Genomic DNA, 24,914 nt, shown 5'->3' with positions numbered 1-24,914 from the left:
AATCATTTAGTGTGACGATGCAAAATGAAGAAAAATTCTTATAAACTTGACATAACTGTTTACAATATAGTTTAGTATGTTTAGGTAATACCCAAAGAAAGTTTATTTTATTCAAGATTGAAAAAAAATTTCTTGACAGAATGTTCTGGTGATATTTTTGATAATATAAGTAATATGAGAAAGGCATCATTACACCGCTAGGTGGATTAAAAAAGGTTTTTTGTTATACGGCCACGTTAAGCCGAAGAGCGATTAAGCCGAAATAAAAGTTTTACGAATAAAAAAAAAGATACTCATATGAAATTATACTTGAAATGATTGTTTACTTAAATTTCGAGTGTATTTCTTTTCAACTTGTTCGTGTACATAACAATCGTAATCAGTAATGTTAATGAGCAAATTTGTGCTAGCATAGTTTGCAAAGAGGATGATCCCTGCTCAGCTAGTTTCGATGTTCGATTAAAACAAAATTAAACAAAGTAATTTACACGTACACAGTAGCAAACTTAACATAAATAACGGTATTCGTTTTCTAACTACATTAGTTTCTTACATATGCCGCAATTCATGCAAATGCATAAATTCTGGAACTAATAATTTGGAGTTTAAAATATGGTTCGGAAGATGGTAAAGAGTTGTATCTGGAGCAGGTTTATACAACATTTATGGTGTCAACACATGAAAACGGATTTGATGAACTAGAAAGATATACAATTATACATAGATTACTTTTTTTACAACTGAATCACAAACCTCCGTCATTCCCATGCTGATAACACCATCTTGATTAGTATCCTTAGCTTTGAACAGTTCGAAAGCCATCGTTAAGTGAAGAATGGCAGAAATGAAGTCTGAAAGTCTCAAAGTTCCATCTCTTCGCATGTATCTGAAATTAACGAATCATTAGAAAATTGAAAACAACTGCACGCATGTCATCAATTCACCTGAGTATCAGAATCGATAAGATGTCAGTACTTAGCTGAAATCCGACATCACACAACGCATCACGAAATCGTTCAGCTCTAAGAATTCCTGACTTCTCCTTGGTATGCATTTTAAACACTCCCCACCAGGTCTTTAGGTTTACCATAAACTTATTGAAATCATTAAAATTGATCCGTCCTCGATTAGTTTTCTATAAAAAAAGTTTGAGCTACTTCGAAGTTCGATTGAGTGAATTATGCGAAAAAAAAACTTACGTCCATTAAACAAACAACCTGCCGACAGACCTCTAAACTGGCACAGCTTCGAATGTAGTCGTTTGGAAGACAAGCTTCCAATAGTTCTTGCAGGTCAAAACAGTTCAAGGTCCTACAATAAGATCAATGAGAATCGAGATGTTTCCTTTGCCATTAATATTTCGCATACCTTTGATCGTCTGCCAACTGCATGAACACTGGTTCGTACTGAGCAGTGCTGGTAGTGGCCGACACGTTATTGTTTGCCGAATCCATCGAAACCTTGGCATTAGAGTTTAGTAACGGAAACGGATCAAGCAACAGCATTGTCTGAGTTTCCAACAGTGCCAAACGTATCGTACCACCCAGCACTCTCACACTGAAAGATGCTTCTTCGGCGGGTTCGAATGTTGTTGCCATGATTAGGTATCGTCCAGAATCCAACGTACAACGATGACTTATCTGCCTTGAATTTGTGTACTGGGAGTTTACTAAACTCTTGTGCTTCTTGAAAAAGTTTTTCGAAAGGCAACCATTGATACTTTGAACTGCATAGTAAAATTTTAAGTCAGTTTCTATTTGTCTTTGTAAGACTAAATTCTGCAGTATACTTACCACTGTTCAGATTGTACACTGTAAAACCGATTACTTTCGGCTCCAGTACGCTGTGTTGGTTAACCGAAATTATCACATCTTCTTTTTCGCTTAGAAAGAGCTGCAGTTGAGGGTTGATATGGAATGAGTCTGGATTATTGCGGCAACCGCCTGCGGTAACACCTCGTTTCCACGCACCCTGATATAGACGCATCAACCACCGGCGATTTTTATCAGCTAGCTGGGGTTCGTCTCTGGCCGTATCGGAGTCCAGATGAACACACTCCAAATGAGTGAACGTTTGTGTCATATCGAAGAATGACATCCAGAACTCACCAACATCGAGCTGTTCAATGAGACGGTTTCGTTCATTCATAGTTACTCGCTCCCACGAACTGGAGAATGAGGACCAATCCCCGTTGAAGCAGGCAGATTTGTTGAGGGTTTGTGCCAGTGGGTTTCGCAGCCGTACCAACTGTACCGTATCTCCCATCTGGGTTTCAGCCTACAAAAATAATTTAATGAACTGTCAATGAGTTTCGTAGTCTACTTAAAATACAGGCTTGGGACAATAATCTGCCTACATAGGATATTTGTATAGGATGATCACTTGATGGCTATTTTTTTATTTATATGCATATATTCCAAGTCTATGAAGTTATTATGTCAAAACCGATGCATGAAACTAATAATTAGGATCTTAAAAAAATGAAAATTACGCAAGATATTTTCATTTTCGTCTAATGATATTTTCATATTTTGCAGCAGATGACAACTTTCAAACTTGCATAGCATAAAAATCCTACGAAAAGATAGTTTTAGCAATAAAAAGTTTTGTTTAGAAAAAACTTGAATGCTTAAAAAAGAAAGGGAGCGTTTAAGTCATCAGGGGGCTTTATAATGCTTTCTTCTATAATCGAACTTTGAGTCTGTTCCGATGTCATATTCAACTGAATTAGCTGTGGAGCTTGTGACATGATCACTTTTACATACTTAGGGTTTTGGGTAAATTTAGGTTTATGGGCGATTTAAGACTGACGTATTCTTACGAACAATGTTTAAAAATTCAGTGACTTATCACTAACCAAGTTCTTGCCGCTGATATGTGGAATGTTGTAAATAGATTCTTCATGTCTTTTCTGGGGTCCTGAAATTCACAGAATTCGGTAATTTTTTACCGAATTTTCAACAGCTGAACGTTCGGTAATTAAATTGATTACCGATCGTTCGGTAATTGCTGAACTGTCAAACAACTACCATAAACCAAATGAATCTAACTGATTGCTCGGTAATTTTTTGTTTCTTTGTTTTCCTTTGGGTAAAATACTAGATTTTCGAATTAAAAAAGCAACACAAATTCACAAAAACGAATGAAGAAAATCCCAACCTGTTGTGGGTCAAATGTTCCGGCTGACCGGAATTATGAGCGCCTTCCAAAACACTGCACAATCCGTCGAGTCCACCAGAAATTATCCTCGAACGATTTGTGTAGGCAGCAAGTGGACAAGTGATACAAGAAAAATTTTCTGCCTATAAGTAAACAAAAAGCTTTAGTGGTTCAAATATTTTAAAAATTTTAGCACCTGTATCTCAATTCATTCGATGAACTCTTCAAGATTTTTTTCGTTTGGTTAATAAAAAGACACTGAAAATTTTGTTAACTGTTTTACAGTCAGTTTCACGACAATTAGTTTTCATAGAAGTTCGGTTATTGGAAGATAATTTTACCATACGGACGGTACGGTTTTTACCGTACTCGGCGACTATTCAGATTTACCGTATGAATTGTATATCTATTTACAGAATTCTGTAATGAAAACTTGCGTAAAACTAATCGTCCGATAAAAATTTGCATAATTGTTGTAAAATGAAGTTCAACCGCTTAAGGTCTGTTACTTCAAATTACCCAGCAGCAGAGCTGCGTTCAGTGCGAAATACTGATACGATTTTCGTAAAAAGCTCTCTTTGAATGTGGTTTTATTTTCACTTGAATCGAAAACGACCCTTACGCGAGACAATACTTTTGATTGTGTAGGGGAAACTTAATTAGATTGGCGAAAATATTATCAAGTAATCAAAACTGCTTATCAACCTAACAATACTTTTCCTCCTGAGAGGAAACTGTTTGCTGTGGGCAATGAACTCTTCTCTTAAAGTTACAATATTCAGTTGCAATATTTAAAACTCAAAATGCTTTTTCTTTTTAAATGCGGACACAAGTTACCAAGCCAATTGGATTGACGGTATTGACAATACTCTGGATTGATAATAATAATTGCCAGATTCCTACAAAAACAGTTGGATATTTTCTCCAACTGGTGCGACCTCAATAGAATAGTATTAAACCCATCTAAATGATCCGTGATCTCTTTTACTCGCAAACGCACAATCGTAGTATTTAACTATACTATTTCCGGAACTATCCTCAAGCGAGAATCGACTGTAAAGGACCTGGGAGTTCTTTTGGATTCTAAACTTAGTTTCAAACATCACGTCGAGTGTATTATCTCTAAGGCTTCCAAGACACTTGGTTTTATTTTTCGAGTCACAAAGAACTTTAAAAGCATATATTGCTTAAAAGCACTATATTGCGCACTGGTTCGTTCTAACCTAGAATACGCTTCTGTCGTCTGGAACCCCTATTATCAACTGGACATCAATCGCATCGAAGCTATTCAGCGTAAATTTCTTCGCTTTGCTCTTCGTAGTCTTCCTTGGAGAGATCCCAACAACCTCCCGAGCTATCAGGAACGCTGTAAACTGATCGATCTACACCTGTTATCTGTTCGCCGAGATCTCTCCGGGGCACTATTCGTGGCAGATCTGTTGCAATCTCAAATTGATTGCCCCGAATTGTTAGGCAAACTAAATTTAAATATTCTTTCTCGAAATCTTCGATCTCATCAGTTCCTGAGAATTCAAACCGCTCGCACTAATTATGGCTATAATGAACCTTTCTCCAGTATGTGTCGTCTATTCAATCGATGTTCTCATGTATTTGATTTTACCCTGTCTCGCAATACCATAAAACAATTTTTTTTAAACACAATCTCAAACAGTCCCTCCAACTCCAATACTTAAATTCTAGATTTAGCTTTAGGGTGATTTAGTATCTAATCCACAAGTTTAGTTTAGTGCTCCCTTAGTAAGTCTGCTTCCATTCTCTATCGATTATGCAACCAAGAATAATATTCACCATTAGGTTTGTTTCTAACATTCGGTCGACTCTCTCAATCCCCCAGCTGTCCACCATCTCCGAGAGCCACTCTCTTTGATGTCCAGCATGCCGGACACCCGCCGAGTGTTTGTGACTTGGGGGTTTTCCCGCGGACCCTCAAGGACAGCCGGATGCGGCCTTCAACGTCACTGTCCAGTCACTCTTGACCCTCGCCGGGAGTAATTTTACTTTAAGCCCTTAGTATTAAGCAGTATATCTGTTGGATATTTGTAATCTGTTGATATAAAAAGATGAGGAGGTTTTATGCCTGCTGGAGAGAGAGATTGTAAATTTCAGCTCCAGCGGGCTTTTCTCTGCTCCCAAATAAATAAATAAATAAATAAATAAATAAATAAATAAATAAATAAATAAATAAATAAATAAATAAATAAATAAATAAATAAATAAATAAATAAATAAATAAATAAATAAATTAATAAATAAATAAATAAATAAATAAATAAATAAATAAATAAATAAATAAATAAATAAATAAATATTGGCTCGTGTGAGGGCTGATAAAGGCGGATATGCTGAATTGACTACCAGTTGAATAATACTGAATATGGTTTGGACTCACTTGGTGTGCACAGGAAATATCACCCTCAGTAGTCGAATGCAGTCTAATGCTAGCAAACGTGTAAGAGGATATAAAGAGTGTTTTTTAGAGTGTAACAATTTTTTTTAACAATGCGCAAAATATGTAAATTTTGGCCCAAATTTGGTTTTATTTGAAAGACCAACTCACGTCAATAATTTTTGAATATGATTTCGGTTATTTGGCCACCTCCCTAGCATCCAGAATGTTGGGTTTGTTTGCATAGACCAACAACTCAACATATCCTTACAAAATAATCAGAGGAGTCAGATAACACGATCTAGGCGGCCAATTGATAATTCACCCCGAAGTAATATCTAACGGTGGTTCCAGGGAAGAAGGGTTGGAGATCCAAAGTGTTTTAGTGGGTAGTTCCAATTATACAATTCGGTAGTCCTGTGGATAGTCCAACACTCTGTGTGTAAATGCATTTAACCGTGTGAAAAAGGCGGCCAATTGATGGAGCCAAAACGTGAGATGGCATGATCACCGAAAACGGTGTTCAAAAAATCAACCGATTCACCCGAAGTATGGAATGATGTGCTGTCCTGTTGAAACCAGGAGTTGTTGAACAATACTCTGGATTGATCTGGATTGATATTCGATTTTTCGGAAGAAACAATCGTTGAGCATGGCACGTTAACGGGGCCTATTCACCGTGACGTTTGCTCCATCATCACTTTTAAAGAAATAAGGACCGATTATGCCACCAGCAAGAATTCCACACCAAACACTGATCTTTCCTGGGTGCAATGGTGCCTCAAGAACTTCGTGGGAATTACTCTTGCTCCCAAAACAGCAATTTTGTTTGTTCACAAACCCAATGATTCAAAAATGCTACGTTCAGTGGGCCGTCTATGAACGCCAAAACAAAAGCAAAGTATTGGCATTACTTTCCTTTTGTGGAATTACAGAATCATTGCATGACTAGTACTACGATCCTACTGACACTAAGAATCATTCCAGGTCTGGGCTCGAACATACGACAACTGACCTGTAAGATCAGCGCTCTAAGCATTGAACCGCCAACCCGGGCCCGCCCAAAACAACACGCATTTTCTGTGCGTTTCAAGAATTGAACTCGTTCTCGAAATAAATTTTCACAATTAGGAAGCCTTGTTGTGATGTAAACCCTTCCATGATGAATAGTTAAAGATTATTGAACAAAATATCAGAAGTGACTTTGACAGTTGGATGACCAGAATGACAGTTATTCCTATCGAAAGATGTGACAATATGGAAAGATCACAATTCACTTATACATTCGATTGATTTTTATGGTTCGTGTTTAGACATTTTTCCCACTATATAATCAACGTTCAGGTAATTTGCGTGATATTGACAACATTCTTACAACTTTTGTTTAGTATTATAATTGAATAAAATAATCAAATAAAAACAAAAAGTTATTCAGAAATCAAATCTGGAGTAGTTTCATTACGTTCTCGGTGTAAAATTTCTGAAATAGCATCTCGGTCTGTATAGTAAATGTAGACGGTTGCGTTATTTATATGATCACAAATCCCAAGCCGACAATGTTCGCCAGGTTAGAGGTGAAGAGTCCGCCATTTGATCCTCGAACTTGATCAATGACCTAATAGATTTCAAACAAACCTAAGATTGTTAATATCGGTTCGACCATCTTTGAGAATTTAAGCAGATGGAAAAAAATTGCAGGGTTGTGTACGAGACACGACCGATCATAATGACATTAAAAATGCAATTTTGAAACTCTCTCATCAACAGATTTGAATTTGAAAAATAGGCAAATAATTGTGAAACACTTACGTTACTAACATATCATCGTCGACTGCGTTCAAGAAGTGTTTATTATAATATTTTTTGTTTTTTTTTGCGAACGGGTTCTCCATAGATCAAAAAATTTACTATTTTTCATTTGTTGTTCCACACCCTGAATGTTTCAACTTAAATGTTATTGATGTAACTAATATAACTGTTGATTTTATCATAACCATTCAGGTAAACAAAATTGCTCTATTCAAATGAAGTCACTTGACCGAGAATAAAGACAGCAAAACACTGAAAAAAAATCTCTTCATTTCACCAGAAACGTTTCATATTGAAAATTTTCAATTGCAAATGAATGTCATTTATGTCAGTACACAGTGGCCGTCTCATGTAAGTAAAAGTATGCAGAAGAACATAAAATTTGTTTGTAAGACAAGTTTTCCGTGTACTGAATAGGTATTCCTACAGTATAAATTCGGACAGTTCATGTAAATTCAATGTAATTAAAAACGCTTAACGCCTAAAAATTGCTGCTAAAGTAAAGTGATAGTATTTGTATTTTCTTGAAAGTGCATCTGTAGCATTAACTTGTCAGTAATATTTTGAAAGCGGAATCAAAAAAGCTCTTCCAGCAAGCCATTCTGTAAGTGGAGGAAAAATTTCTTAATGCCCTGTGAACATTTTGCTGGTGAATTCCCTCTTAGGAATTTCAATATTTTGTTGCATCTCTATATCATCTGTGAGTTTATCGATAAAGCTATAAGCAGCTACAAAATTTCGTTGTTCAAGCGGTGAACAATTAGCTGCCCCCAGAAGAGACTGGCAGTAAAAAATATTTATTGCTATAAGCGTCTTAAGTTCGAATAACTGAACAATTGGTTAAAACAACTGAGGCATTTTTTGCTTTAATTGCATACATGTTACATGTGCTGGGATTATGTCATTGCTCAGTTGCACAAATGTCATCTCTTTGAAACGTTTCGGTTCGGTGAGAAGTGAGTACACGTGGTTGATTTTTAAGTATTTTTTGTGATATAAACAATATTTGTGTATAGAACTAAAGAGCCTAACTAAAGCTTCATATCCAAAGAGCCTTGGGCTATCCTGATTCCCGGTTTCCTATTCCTGAAGCACCAAAAATAGTGATCATATACTCAAAAATGGAACTCGCTCACTTTTCGCTTGAGCGATATTCACAAATTTTGGTTCAAATAAAATGTCAAAAATCCTGAATTTTACTCGAATGCAATTGTTTAAAATTTCAAGTATTTTTGCCCTGTAAGTATTTAAATTTTAAACCGACGTTCAAAGTACGATGGCCGAATCATATAAAATCTTATAAAATTGACTGAAATTAATAAAGTTTAAAAGTCATGTTCGTTAATGGTCATACGAACCGACTTTAATTAAACCGGTTGTAGAAGAACCTGCAATAGTAAAACTGTTTCGTTTTATTGGTTGTACTAATTGATGCGCAAACAATTTTTTTTTGTTTTCTTTCAAGAAGAAATAAAAATTATTTCGATGAATGCCACATATGTGAGGATGTAAGAATGTGAGAATATGAGTAATCTTGGGAAAAATTATACAAAAAACAAGGTTTTGGTTGTCAAAGAATCTGTGGCAGACAACCAGGGTTACCACTTGCACAGACCTCGCCCGGCAGTACCGGGCCTACAGATACATGCCGGACCGCACGTATATTTTTAAAACATTAGGGCATGTTTAGGATTGTTCCAGTTCTGGATGCATAATTTATGTCAGTTATAAAATTTAAATCTGGAAATTATAACAAAAAAAACTGGCAGCCCCACACGGAAAGACCGAAATCAGCATTTTGGCGAAAAAATTAGTTGATTTTCTGATTTTAGTTAGTTATTTTTTGAGACAACTAAAAAAATCTTACTTTTGCTAATTTAGATTTTTTAATTCTAATTCCTTTAATAATAATAAAATATTTGTTGAAATGGCTATTTTTTTAGTTGAATTCACCAATTAAACGTGCTGTCATTTCTTAGCTAAGGCACACTTCATTTCAATTCAACTAATTTTTTAGTTGAATTAGAAAAATAAAACGTTGTTTTCAACCAACATAAATAGTTGAATTGGTTTCTGCAATTTGCAGCTATATGGCGCTCTGTCACCGAAAAAACGTTAACACCGTAATGACTACTAGCCACTAGATGGCACACTACTATCGAAAAAAAATTCAGTCGCGGTTGTCTTTTCTTTATTGGTAGGTATAAATATGATGTTGTATTGATGAAAAAGACATAAACAAAACATCAACTTCTTTTCGAAAATTTTTCTTCTAAGTCGCTGTTTTCTTCATTCGACTTCGCGAAATCGACTCTCTCACTGAAAACTTTAAGCACTCTGTAAACATAAACCGAATACATATACAATTAGAGTGCAACATTCGAGACTCACTTCACTGTTCCGCGTAAAAACATTATTACGCACAATCGCTTCAAATGCGCACAAATTCTGAATAAATACACTTTCCACTAAAAGTTTACGTCATTTTTAAATATTGGTTTAGAAATTTATATATGGATATATCGTAACACATTCGAAAAACATCTAAACAATTTGCAAGCAGTTTCAACAAGACTGTCCTTTTTAGCCTTTTAATGGATTATTTTGTTTTGACACTTCTCATGAGTTTTTGGCTAATAAACTTGTTAATAAGACCAATTTCATTTTGTTTGCTTTGTGCTGTCCTTCAGTAATGATGGTGATAGATAAATAGAAACAAATTTTCTGAATTTAATAACAAAACTAGTTGTCAATGAGAATTTCGTGTTGGATTGAAATATTGCTGGTTTATGTCCAGGATGTTCGCCAACTAAACACATTCTCCAAAAATTAGAGTTTTTTTCAGCAAGTAAATTCTCAATTTTAACTAATTTTTTAGTTATTTTGGCAATTCTGTTGTTAAAATCAACTAATTCAAAAACAGTAATACGAATTAGGCGCAGAACTAATTTCGGTCGTTCCGTGCAGCAGCGTTTTACTCGTGTTTCAAAAATACAAAAAATATAACGGCAGCGAATACTAGTTTTAAATTTGACAGTAGAACTGTTCGAATAAATGAAACTAAAACGGCTTGCTGGAGATACGTTTGTTCTAGTTTCAGTTCTATTATAGATCTCGCATATAAAACTTCCAACTGCTGAATTTGCTCTTAGTTTGACTAGTGACAATCCAAAAAATATTATGTAATTCAAGTACATTTTGTATTTTTTTCGTGGAAAAATATTAAGGAATAAGTCGATGAAGAGGCATTTTTGAGGACGCTTCTGAAGAATCATGATTTGCGGTGTCCACTCTATCTCAGTACAGATTAATCCGAAATCAACAAATCAAAGCAGCATAGATAGAGTAGATGTTTTCTAGACCCCAACGTTTCTGTATGATTTTTTTTATTTTTTTGAATTTTCTCGCGAAAAAAAACGCCATTTTGTAGCTGTAAAACTTCCCAAAGGTAATAAACAACGAAAAGGAAAACGTTGGGGTCTGGTATTTTACATGTAGAAAGTGTGTGCAAAATTTGAAAGAAAAAAATTTCTGCAGTAGTTTTTGAATGATGATGGCCTTCAAAACCTGCTTTCGCGTTCAAAGGTTTTTGTCTATAAAATCGAAGGAAACAATTTATTACTCTAGGGAGCCCGTAGGGCCTAACATTTTCAAAACATTATAATTCTTCTTTTAAACTTTGTTATAATGAAACATTTCAAAAAGTTTTAATGGCCAATCGAAGCAGAAATCTTGAGCCTGTGTGCCGAGCTCTTACCTTTTCACAGTATGAGATAAGCAAAGATTATGGCCCAAAACTTGCTGAGTTTTGTTCCGATAGACTTAAAAATTTCAGAGAATGTTCTTGAAATATTTTACTTTAAGGAAATATAAAGAAAAATTTTTCAAAAGTTTTAAACCCTACCCGCCCCTTAAACGCCCCGTTTCCGATTTGATACTAGATTATATACAATATCCTGATCTTCTCAGACAAATGGATATGAACATCCGACGCAGAAAACTCCAGAGCAACTCTTTCCTTGTCACCCAGTTTGCTGGAATGAATAACGCGAAGAAAGATCCGTTGTCTATTATGTCTCGCGTATTTAATCGATGTTATACAATATTTGATTTTTATCTATCTCGTGTTCCTCTCAAACATGTACTTTTACCTTTTTTAAAAACTCCACCTGTTGTTGAATGTATTTCAAAGCCTTGGTATGCAATTTTACTAGTTTTAATGTAATGCAGTCAATGTTTGTATATCAAGCAGAGCTTGTTTTGAGTAAAGTTTGCATCATTTGGATTTTGTATTATACATATGTTGGTACTAAAAAATGATGATACTTCACGCCCTTTCAAGTGAGTAAGTCTAGGTAAGTAAACAATGCTTCTGGAAGAATGATAGCGTACGCGCATGGAACTGTGTCGGCACTAATCGGATCGTTGAACACACCTTAATCTTAGCAAGTACATTATTTTAGTCGTTTTATTTTCAAAAAAATTACCTTATCCAGCGAACATAACCGATAGTTGATCCCCACATGTAATCCATTCGGTAGGGCTTCGGTTTGATTACGAATCTGTGTCGTCGTGCCATTGTTAACCGTACACGTCACGATACTGGTAGTATCCAACAAGGAATGAAGCAGCGGTGGTCGTATTAGTATATTACCGTCGGTTTTGATTGGTATCGATTCAGTTATACCCCCGGTGAGATCCGCCAGGCCGTCTAGCAATGTTCCATACTTTAAAGCTTCGTAGGACCCGTGTAATCTGTAAACATGAGTTGTGTTAAGAACTGCAATTAGGAACTAATGTAGTATACATACTTGGCATAGGCTTTCTCCAGTAATCCCGGCCAGAATGAGTTGGAGTTCTGTGCCTGAAGAAATGCTAACTTCCCATTGATCGTTGGTAATCTATCGTCGACTAGAACCTCCAACCACTCACCACACCACCACAGTCGGAAACGGAACATCCCATAATATGGCTTCTCGAAGTTTTGGTCCGCTGGTACCACCCTGTAGAACAAGCCTTTGGACAGATACAAGACACCAAGACAGCTCACTAGCCATCGATCCCCCATTTTTCCCGGTACAATGTCAAACTGCGCTGATGAATCGTTGACAAATACCGGATTCTGGGTAATCTCATGAGGTCGCTTCCACTGGAACGTGAAGGGAGGTGTTTGATGGTAGAAAACCGACGACTGTGTCGCCGGAAAGTCTTCGTCCTCCCAGAGGACATTTTTTTGCTTGCATTCAGCTTTGATTCGTTCATACGAGGAAGTCATTGCTTCAGTCGAATGCAGTTTTCGTGTCGCTGCTGGTATATGGAATGGCAAATGTGTTCGGTTATATTACGCACGATCATCTCATCTCGTTGACGAAGTAAAGGAGCACAGGAATAGCAACGGATGCCGGAAGTGTCGCACTTTGATTCCTACAAAAGTACAAAAGATGGGGGAAAAAGAATACTGTTATTAATGATTATCAATACATTTTCACGAAATCAATTCGTTGGACTCTCGTTTGAGCAATTTGACCTGGCATCCATTAATAACTATTCTTGATTCGATAATTCCGTCGTTTGTATCACACAATTTTTAAGCTGAATATCGAACATATACGTAATCGAATGTTCAAAGGTTGCGAAGAGTGGCAAATATGACAAATAGGCATCACGAAAAGTCGTTCATTATAATGAAAAGTTCAGCTTCTTTGATTTAAAAAAAATCCCACGCATTACTTAACCTCAGTTCTTTTTTCAATTTCACTATCAATGCAACTATCCCACATTTCTCAGCCTTTTGTTTCATAATGCGCAATTATGAGCTGTAATTAACCCTCTCCACTCAAGTATCACCAATTTCTTGTATTTTCCTATACTGTACCACGCGATCTTCATTAGCACATCATGAAGCGTGTAGACATTCAGCTATCGGTACAGCTTTCTATCATGTAAAACAATAGATTCTTCTTGAATTGAAAAGAATGCCATTTTTCACATGGAATCAAGCTCTCACAGAGAATCCTTCTGTTACAGCTATTAAATTCTTGACCAAACGACAGCGCGTAAGAAACGGGTTTAAGTATGCATTTAACTCTAATTTAGTAATATGCATCAGTAAATCTAATAATCCTCTTGTATCAGTTATACGATCAGCGTGGATTTTACTTGTGATGCTGTTTTAGTAAATCCTGTGAAAGCCATGTAAAAGTGTAAACAATTGTAGCAACACTTCAACGCAGAATTATATTTTATGCATCCATTTTTGCCTTTCTCTATAGAAAGGTAAAACAATTGCTAGAAAAGCTCGATTAGATCGGAAAATGTGTGTGTAAGTGTGCACCTTTTAACTAATTTTATTCGCGATCAATTTTCTCGATGATGACTGAACCCATTTCAACAAAACTAGGTTCGTTTAGGATCTACTATTTGATCATAAAACAGGTTTGAAGTTCAAATGGCTGTCACTTACGGTTCCGGTGATATAATGGCATAAGTGACGTACACTCATTACCGCTCAATTGTCTTGTACAGTGAGATCTTTTATTACGCGGAGGATACGAGCCGCACAAAACAAACGTTCAAAAACACGAGTCCGCGTAAAAGAAGCCGCGTAACTTCGGAAGCTTAGGAAATCCGCGTAACTTTGGAAATCCGCGTAAAAAAGATCGCGTAAAAACCCCGAAACTATAGAAAAAAATTGTTGCCCAATGTCTTCAAAAATCCATGAAACCATTGAAAATTTGTATGAAAAAATCGTAACTTCGGAAATTCGCTTAAACAATCGCGTAACTTCGTAAATCCGCGTAAAAAACGTAAAACTTTAGAAAACAAAATTTGTTGCCAAAAAAAAATCAAAGAGTAGAGATCTGGTGTAATCTCTAAAAATGTTTTTTTCGAAAAAAAACGAATATTTTCTAAGTGCTAGAGAATTGACTTAAGTAAAAAAAATTTGGATAACACCAGATCTCGACGTTTCAAAAAACGTAGAAAAAAACGCGATACTTCGGAAATCTGCGTAACTTCGTAAATTCGCGTTTAAAAACAACGTAACTTCGGAAATCCGCGTAAAAAACGCATAAAAATATCACGTAAAAAGGACCTCAGTGTATATGGATTCACCGATATCAATAATTTCAGGCACATTCGAGACTAGAATTTGACAGTGTAAATATAATCGTATAAATTTAATTATTTCAAATTAAAATTGTATTATTACTGATACGCATGGTCTGAGAAATGTTACCGAATATGCTGAAGCATGCTTTTTTGAACTACCCGAATCAATCTGAATAAAATCGTGTCAAAATGAGCTCAAATTAGGGTCAGAAAATGTCTCAATAAAAAGGTACAATATTGAGACTGTGTCGATGAGAGAAAAAGGCATTATCACACTAGGTGGATTAAGAATAGTTTTTCTCAATTTTTTTAATGAAGTTTGACTCGATAAGTTGAACGTACACATTAATATTTAATTCCATTGATCGGTAATTTTTTTGGACGAAAACTTTCGGTAATCAATAGAAATAACCGATATTTCGGTACATGAATTTTATCTTACAAAAATTATGCAAATTTTTACCGGACGATCACTTTTACGTAAGTTTTCATTACATAATTCTGTAAATTGATTTACAATTCATACGGTAAATCTGAATAGTCGTCGAGTACGGTGAAAACCATACCGTCCGCATGGTAAAATTATCTTTTATCAATAACCGAACTTTTGTACATACTGATTCTAGTGAAAACTAACTGTCAAACAGTTGTCTAAATTTTCTTTAAGTCTCTTTTTATTGACCAAACGAAAAAAAAAACATAAAGGGTTCGTCAAATGAATTGAGGTACAGGTGCACAAGTTTTTAAGACAACTACTCAAAGCTTTTTGTTTACTTATAGGTAGAAAATAATTTCATATCACTTGTCTATCTGCTGCCAACACATATCGCTAGCCAACACCTATTTTTCGTGGATATACAGTGCAATAAAACCATAGCCACGACTGATTTGAATTTCTTCATTCGTTTCTGTGAAAAAATCCAAATCCGAATAACATGTAAGTTGAAAATTTACGTTGTTTTTTTTTAAATCTGAAAATCCATCCAAATCAAAAATTTTAACCGAAAGAAAACCAGCACAAAAAAAAGTACCGAGCCATTCGTAAGATCCATTTGGTTTACAGTTTACGGTAGTTGTTTGACAATTCAGCAATTATTGTACGATCGGCATCAATTCAATAACCGAACGTTCAGCTGTTGAAAAGTCGGTAAAAAATTACCGAGTTCTGCGAAATTTTCTAAGTGTGTATTTCCTCAGAGAATGTACATCTCTCAATTATTACGTTGACATCCAAATGCATCAGCTCTTCAACAAGATTTTTGTAGCTTTTTTCAGACCCAATTAGGAATTTGCTAGCAGTCCATTGCATTCGAACCCCATGAAGCCGAGCGAGAGAACTCCAACATCCGTTAAGTAGGTTAATGAATTGCAGTTATTTATCATAACTTCCAGTGAGCAACAACTGGTGGGTCTTTGCCATCAGATGACGATTTCACACAGATGAAGGCTCAACGGCACCGTTTGTAACGTACGGCGCATCGGCCTCCGACAGACGGAAAGAAGTGTTGCAATAACGAAAATGTTTACAAGCTAATCTTAGCCGGTTTGGCCGTTTCTTTCAAGGGTTGTTGATTTTTCAAGGTTTGCTTTATTTATGTTCCGTTGGATCGAGCATTTGTTTTGCGAGATCTATTGATTACTTTAAAATTATAATGGTAAACAATATGAGGGATTGTGGTTTGAACTGATGATGTTACCATAGAAATCAATTATTCCGCCTTTTGCCTCACAAAGTTGCCCGTTGGTTTGACTTATGCCAGCATCTAACGGAAAAAACAAATTCGAAAAGAACTTACAAAACGTATAGCAGAAATGAAAATCAGCGAAAAAATACCGCAAAGCCGAACTCACAATTTTTATTTCTGCTTTTTTTCGGTGCGTTTTTCAAAAATAAATAATAAAAATCTCACACACAAATGTAGAATCATTATATGCAAAGTTCCGAAGTATTATAAGCTGATTCCGCCAAAAATCGATACCATGTTCTGTTTAATCGATTCGCTGTTTGTATAAGTTAGTGAGTCAGTTTATAAGTTCCTCTCATCCCTTCAACATGACAAGTATGTTGACAATTTTCTCTTCATCAAAAGTCATCGAATTGAAGAAGCATGGAGCTAACGGAAATAACCAAATCATGTAAAAGATGTGACTGAAAACAGTGATTGAATACTGAATAGTGAATCAGAATTGAATATTATGGGGCTAGCGCTCCTCCTCCTGGTTTCGGAAGTTTCGTGGTGTCCGTAACTCCACTGGCTATAAACTCTCCTACGACTGGTTCTTCGTTGCGGTTACACAGATAAATCGATCAACGATAAACGATTAGTTAACCGAACGATTAGATATGTTAACTGAACGATTAGATTAGATATTTCGTTCATTTTACTCCGGTTTCAATCTTTTTTTGTGTTAAATTGTAGAGGTTTCAAGGTTTAAAACTTGAGGTCATTCGCCTCTTGGAGCCACCGAGATATGCTGACTTCGATACCGAGCATGCTGACTTCGATACCGAGCATGCTGACTTCGAAGTAAAATACAAACGCGAGCGCATGTTGGAAGCGTGTTTGGCAATACTGATGCAGAATCGGGTGGAATTTCATCATCGACGGGTAGCTGCTAGTGAAACTCGGATTCGCTATTACATGCCAAGAAAACAGAATGAGATAACGGTAATCGACACGAGTGCTCCCAAGCGGCTCAGTGAGACCGCTTGGAGAGGTTATGGATTCCGTGGATTAGTATTTGTTCCCAAAACGCTATAGATGGCTTATTAATACAAAATTGAACATCGCGAGAAAAAATGTATCGATCCAAAAGGGGCCCAAGTTATCACTATAATAGTCAATTTTTTTTTGTTCATCTGTACCGAAACAAAACAAAGACAGGAAAATTTCGTTTGCAATATATGTAAATATGAGTTAAGGGTAAAATGTAATTTATTATGAATAAATCATATTCAAAATAGCGGATATATTGAGCTTCTGTTGAGGTGAGTTAAACAATGGTCTTTCCATAGAGTCAAAATCCAATTGCGATCGAGACGACTGAAAACATGAAAAAAAAATTCAACAGGAGTAAATGTACCTTGACCTGTAACATAAATCGGTACAAATACTACAATCAAATACTCTCGTCAACAAAACCATAAACCGCAACCAATGTGTAACAAGGTGTGTAAGCTATAACTGACAACCTGACACCGACAGCAATAGCGAAAATGAATTATTGGACGAAAACACAATCAGTGAGCAAACTAGCCATCCTGATTCGCTGAATAATAATGAATATATTTTCCTTCAAAAAAGAATTTCAAATTTCGCTTCGTTAATTGCCAAACTTTATGAAATACAATTGACAATGGAAAACATACTTAATGGATAATATTGGTTTGATTAGGATTCAGAACGACGACCTTATGGTTTCCCAATCGAGATCCTTATATCATTCACATCGACAACCAATGACATGAACACTAATATGCCCCATCTGTTTATACCGCATTGGAGCTTATACGAGTAAAGCTCAATTCCTGTGTGTCATGTGTGATGATTGAAAAAATATGGTAACCCAGTATGTATAACAACCGTTACAATACAGATGCTTGTTTCCACTGTAATTTACAATCATCAGCAGAGTATCAAAGTTGTAACAAACAGACTTATAAAACTGTGATACACTGATGATAAGAGAAAATAGAGTAGAGTAGACGATAGCAAATACGCCCACACGCCGTATTCATGAAAATTCCGCGCAAATTTGCTTGCAAGAGCGCTTTAACTCGTAGAAACGATTAACATTATGGTATGAATAAAAGCAGATTGTTTTGACGTTCAGGGGTCTCAACACCCTGCTTAATATACCTTATGATAAAAAAAGAACCGGAATTTTTATTTTAAAATTCCCGCGCATGTCCAATCGTAAAACTTTTATTCTCTCAACGTTGGCAACAATTTTATACACATTATGTCAAATTTTGACGCATATCGTACGATTAGTTTTTCTTGGCGTCTATATTAAGAAGTTGAAAAATTTTCGTGTGGTGATTTTTATAATGAATGAAAATTTAGAACAACGTGCGTGCATCAAATTTTGTGTTGCAAATGGATTTGAGTGTTCCGAAACGTTGAACATGTTAGAAAAGGCCTTTGGTGAATCGTGCCTAGGAAAAACACAGGCATACGAGTGGTATAAACGCATCAAAGGTGGTCGTACAAGCTTAGATCATGATGATATCCCTGGCCGCCCAACATCTGTTACTGAAGAAAACAATGAATCGACGAAGCAAATCGTGTTGCAAAATCGTTCTGTACCGATTAGAGAGATTGCTGTGTTGTTGGGCATCTCTTATGGATCACCCGAATACATTTAAACTGATGTTTTGGGTTTGAAACGCGTCGCTCCTCGGCTGGTGCCAAAAAAGCTGAATTTCATTCAAAAACAGCGTCGTGTTGATGTGGCCAAAGAGATGATTTCCAACGCAGATCGTGACCCCACATTCATCGAATCTATCATAACTCCAGGTGTGGATCTATGAATATGACGTCGAAACCGCACAACAATCGAACGAATGGCGCTTCGAAGGCGAACCGTTGTTCTAAATTTTCTAAAATCGCCACACGAAAATTTTCCAACTTCTTTGTATAGACGCCAAACAAAAACTAATCGTACGATATGCGTCAAAATTTGACAGAATGTGTATAAAAGTGTTTCCAACGTTGAGAGAATAAAAGTTTACCGATTGGACAAGCGCGGGAATTTTAAAATGAAAATTCCGGTTCTTTTTTTATTATAAGGTATAGGTCTTGTGTGTTCATGTATAGAGTGCTTCGTAAGCCAGTGGTATAAACGCATTTTTGCCTTTCGCTTACCATTCGACTCAGTTCGTCGAGTTCACAAAATGTCTGTGTGTTTTTGTATATGTAACGTTTTTTTGCACTAACTTTTCTCGGAGATGGTTGAACCGATTTGTATAAATTTAGATTCAAATAAAAGGTCTTGTGGTCCCATACAAAGTCCCTGAACATTGTTTGGATCTAACTCGGAATTATGGGATAAAATAAGGAAAAAAATGAAAATATGTGTACTAACTTTTCACTGTGATAGCTGTACCGATTTTCACAAGCTTATATTGAAATGAAAGTTCTTATAATCACATAGTAAATTTCTGAATTTCATATTGATCCAACTTCCGGTTCCGGAATTACGTGTAAAAAATCCAATTATAAATTAATTACTATAAAACCGATACACTGAAGAAGGATGTAAATAACATTCCGAAATACGCGTATCTGTATTGTAACGTTTGTTATGCTTAATTAAAGTGACAGTGAAATAGTGGAATTAAATGGTACATAAATAGTGCAACTATTGAATATATTCCGCTAACAGCTCCAGGTAAAAATAGGAATTAATTACTCACTTTTATCAGAGATGGCGTGACCGATTTTTACAAACTTGGATTCAAATAAATGGTCTTATGATCCTATATAAAACTTCTGAATTTCATCTGAATCCAAACGTATCCACACCAGCTTTACCAGTTCCGGAAGCACCGGAAACAGTGGTCACCAATTCTAAAATGGAATTTAGCTCATTTTCTTAGCAATAGCTTATGGTCTTATGATTCCATGCATAACTCCTGAATTTCATCCGGAATTACAAGGTTCTTATAAAGCGAACCGGTATGTACATGCGGTGATACGAAAGAAGAAAACACAACACCGCCTCTACGAACGAAGTACGCTATTTGTGGTGTTCGATTTCTCGTGTAATGTTATTTTTTATTTAATGGTAGATTTAATAATGCACACTGCTTTATCTCTAAGATGCCGAGGTAATGAAATACTAATGAAAAAAGTACCTGTCGCCTACGGTGTCTGCAAGTCAAGTTGAAAGAGCATATAAATTGTTGGAGATTAAAAAATGATATATTTGTTTTAGATTATGAGTTTCATATATAGTATTGGAGAACAGTCAAGTTGAAAGAGCATATAAATTGTTGGAGATTAAAAAATGATATATTTGTTTTAGATTATGAGTTTCATATATAGTATTGGAGAACAGTTTCTCTCATAGAACTATGTAAAATTAGGGTGAATTTATTCCCATAGTAAAATTTTAGTGACGTGACAGTGGAATAGTAAAATTAAATGGTGGTAGAAAAGTGTAATTGTGAATACAAATAATGACTCCAAAATGCGTATTAAATCATGAGGCATATACGAAAATTCGGCACATCATCCATATTGTCGAATTGAAATCGTTCTATTAATGAAAGTATTTTAAATGAGTAGCACAAACCCGTTATAAACCTATTAAATCCCTTGCTGCCACTCAATCCACTTTTTCATATTTGTAAACATTATTAACATTGCTTCTCTTTTTACTACTTGGCATAACTGATGCATGATATCTCTTAACAAAATAAGAACCAATAACAAATTTGGCTTCGATTCGGTATTCTGCTTTTCTTATTGAGAAATTTTCCATTACTTCACATACATATACAATCTACTTTTTCATTCACTTTCTTCAGGCAGACAGGAGATTCAAACACCCTACGGTGCTTTTTCTACGGAATCGGCATGAATAACAAATGTTTTACTGTGAATTGATCAAATCATTGAATTGCGGTAGGCAGCGTATCGGTGATGCTGTGCATCATCATGAAGATTTGCGTAGTACCCTGTCTCACATCATGTATGGACATGCAAATTTCCCCACGGGTAATTGCAACGATTCCGATGGTCATCACGTGGCTAGGGAAATCAATAAAAAGTAGTGTAAGCCCACGAAGTTATATAAGATTTTCACGCCTTGTCTATTGACCAGCTGTAAAAGTAAATTTTCCGCTCCGATTTCGTGTCTGGTTTACCATCTGCCTTTTTTAAAGTTGTACGATCAATGCTTATGTATGTTAGTAATTCGTCTCTCGTTGTTGTCTTGGACGATATCAGCGTGGTTACCCGAGTAGAGTGTGAGATTAAAAAGAAAACTCAATTTGATGTTGTGCTGTTCGTATATATCGATTACTTAATTTGCTATCGTTTTGGTCGTTTTAACGGTTAAAAGATCAAAATTGAAAGCAAAAAAAATGCTGTGTGACATCAAACTGGAAACTAGTTTTGCTCTCAGTGAAAGCACATTGAAAACTTAATGTGATGTAGATTTTCTCGAAATGACACGTCACGAGCATAATCTAAAAATAGAACAGCCAAAGAAGGTCCGGGATAGTATACATTTAGGCGATATTACTCACAAGCAAGAAAAAAGATTGTATGCAATCTCCATACTAGTCGCAAGCAAGAAAAAAGATTTCATGCAATTTCCACACTACCGCGGAGACAAACCGGATTCGAACTTAGGTGTTTTGGAATGCGAACTTTCAATTATTGCTATGGACTGTAAGTGCTAGCTGACAGTAGATGGAAAATGTTCGGTTATATTACAAGCAGTGTTGTTTCACAAAGTTGTGTGCAGGTGGTTTCTGTCAATGCACACTCGTTGCGTCGCTTCCATCCCGCATCCACCATGAATAGCAGTGTGGCTATTTTAGCACAGTATGAAAATGTTCTCCTTGTCCTTCTCATATCCAAACATGTAGCATTCAAACATTATAACATTAAATTAAGTTTTCTACTTGATCTCAAACAACTCGCACATGTAATCACTTTGAAATACGAATTTAGAGGCTCTGAAGACCGAACGTTTTACAGTGAAATCTCCTACAGCACAGGGAACAAGAATTAGGAATCCGGCAATAAGGTATTCCAAATCATTTGTTTTTTCGACTAATTGGGACAACGAACGATTATCTCGCTTCTGACCACAGATAAAACCAGAACCTCTTCAAAAAATTTTTAGTTCTTCCGTAGACTTATAATTTACAATCATTTGATGCAGAATTAGTCCTGTGACTCAAAATTATAAAGATTTAGTTATACGATTTCTTTAGAAAAGTGTATTAAAGTTCCAAGATCTATTAGATGATTGATAAAACACTTCTCATGTTAATATCTAGCGTTAGTAAGTATATATAGTTCTAAGCATTTATAACTAGGAGTTTGTTTTGAAGAGTGTCTTCGACATAGTTTGTGGACTACTTAGGAATATACAAATTAAACATATATTTTCTTGGTGGCTCCTCTAAGCCACTAAAGTATTATTAAGAATTATCTCTACACAGATAAAAATATTTTGTGATCTTACATTTATTTTCATGCACATATTTGGAGCAGGTAATTGAATGGAAATTTACATTACAAAACGAAGCGGTTTGTAAATATACAGTCTTTTTAAATGAAAAACTAAATGAATTTTAATGTAAATTTACATCAATCATGGTTTTAAATCAGATTTTCGTTTCAACTGTTGTCTATTTCATAGTACTATCGGTTTACATGTCATGTAAGTTTCATCTTTTCTTTCTGTGTAGGTTCTGAAATCTGAGACATTCAATGTTCGATGTTCGAACTTCGTAAACAATGAATTTTTCCATACTGTTGGATATAAAGTTATGGGTATTTTCAGAACGGGTTTGGCGAATAAATTATTTTCGCCATCCAGGTCCCCGATTTCTGGATGCACTGAAAATAATGGTCTAAAAACTTTCGACTGAACTTCGCGACGTCGTATGATTACAAATATCGAAACTTTTTTTTAACTAAACGCAAAAATTGTTACAGGATCGGATATTTAACGTATCTAGAAGGAAATCGATGACGTCAAATATATTTCTCATATCAAATTCTGAAATAAGCTTCTACGGCAAACGATCAGCGAGATGGGAATGCCAAAGCCACTATTCAGATTGACCTGCTTCAGACATTCAGAGCATCATTTGCGTAAAAGTTGAAAAAATGTTGAAAAAATTGTTTCTTCGCGGTTATGGTTGCGGTCAACTGCAGGATTTCGGCAGGATGTCACAGCATTTTTGTAAAAGGCAACAAAGGATTGAAGGAATAATTCTTCCATTGAAACTTAACTTTGTATTTTTATGCTGCCATTTGAAATTTGCTCAATTTCAATGGATTCACTAAGTTGTTGATCTCAATATTTTCATATTTTGAGTTTCACAAAACTTTTGCCGTTAAACAGCAAAATGATAACACAATGAGATATTAATTGCAAATTTGATGAGTCGATATCATATTAGGATTTCAACCTGAAGTTGCTATCATAATCAAATATCAATTTGTTCTAATTTTGATGTTAGACTTTACTCGGGTAACGACTAATTGTGGACTATGGTAGTCATAATAAATTACGTGATCATATAGAGCGAAACATAATCGAAGAAGGTTTTCAAAATAAGTATGGTCATTTATTCGTAACATCATATTAAAGCCCTTCTTTGCTGTTCGTGCGCTTACAAGCCGAAATTAGTTAATCGACAGTAGCTTAAGCTAATTTAATCAGATTACTGGTCCAATACTGGTCGGCCGTTAGTGAAAAACGAAACAATACCACAAACTAGTCTGATCAGTAGATAGGTAGGCAATCGAAAATCCAAAATTTTCTCTATACAACTGATGCACCATAAAAAGGGAAAGTACCACAAACCCGACGATAACTAAAATACATCAGAAACGAAGATTACTTAATAGGTTGTTCGTATCCACAAAATGAAACATTTCACACGATGGCGAAGAAGAGGTTAAGCAAACAAATCATCGTTCACCGTAAGTAGACGAGAAATAGTTGGGAAATATGTGTAATCAGTCAGCGATGTCCACTTAAGCACACTACAGAGAACAGTTAAACATATCGTTCCTATCAGAGAGAGAAACCTTTTCATCCGTTCGCGTTCAAAACATGTCTTCTTTCCGTGACGAGCGGCAGAGTGAGTGAGGTAAAAAGGTCTATGGACGCAATAGTCAAAGAGAGCTTTGTAAAATGAGATCATACAGCTTTAGTCGGCCGCACAAAGTATCATGTACGTGCTCAGTGCTATTCAATTGAGTTGCTCTCTTGATTCTCTAAAATTTTTACGCATATTTCAAACTAGTTTAGTTGGTAGAGTGTATTACGGTAAGATGAAGAATGTAGGTTCGAATCTTTCTTCTGGGCGATACTCTTTCATTTTGTATCAATAATCTTTTTTCTTCGACTGTGATAGAATGCACACAAATTTTTTTCTCGTTGGCTGTGATAGAAAATAAATAATGTTCAGCTCTAAGCATTACTCGTTTTAAATACCCGCTGCCATCAAAGAACGGCTCAGTTCGCTTTCACATCTCATCCAAGTCAGTTAATAAAACAAAACCTCTCACGTTCGGGACGGCAGAAACCAAGTACAGTATTGTGTAACAATAGAACGACTCCGAAATGAGTGAACCAAATAAACAAAAGCCACTGCGAAAAAATATAATTATTGTTAACTCCAGGCAATGCACAGCTAGACCTTCGATACGAGAACTTGAAGGTTTGC

At 35.7% G+C, this 24,914-nt stretch overlaps 1 protein-coding gene across 2 annotated transcripts in view; it reads right to left on the bottom strand.

The window, feature by feature from the left end:
- Positions 1-318: 318 nt before the first annotated feature.
- LOC131436238 (calpain-C) overlaps positions 319-24,914 on the bottom strand; it is a 63,060-nt gene continuing 38,464 nt past the window's right edge. For both annotated transcript variants that reach the window (XM_058604860.1, XM_058604861.1), the window contains 8 exons: positions 12,187-12,799; positions 11,863-12,130; positions 1,794-2,277; positions 1,369-1,726; positions 1,200-1,311; positions 945-1,135; positions 754-886; positions 319-698 (listed from right to left, as the gene is read on the bottom strand). In XM_058604860.1, the coding sequence (XP_058460843.1) occupies positions 672-698; positions 754-886; positions 945-1,135; positions 1,200-1,311; positions 1,369-1,726; positions 1,794-2,277; positions 11,863-12,130; positions 12,187-12,650 (2,037 nt within the window). In that variant the 5' untranslated portion in view covers positions 12,651-12,799 and the 3' untranslated portion in view covers positions 319-671. The remainder of the gene's footprint in view (positions 699-753; positions 887-944; positions 1,136-1,199; positions 1,312-1,368; positions 1,727-1,793; positions 2,278-11,862; positions 12,131-12,186; positions 12,800-24,914) is intronic.

This window comes from Malaya genurostris, chromosome 3 (genome assembly GCF_030247185.1).
Source record: "Malaya genurostris strain Urasoe2022 chromosome 3, Malgen_1.1, whole genome shotgun sequence".
NCBI classification, from domain to species: Eukaryota; Metazoa; Arthropoda; class Insecta; order Diptera; family Culicidae; genus Malaya; species Malaya genurostris.
The sequence above is the reverse complement of the archived record's forward strand: the minus strand, read 5'-3'. Positions and strand labels throughout refer to the sequence as shown.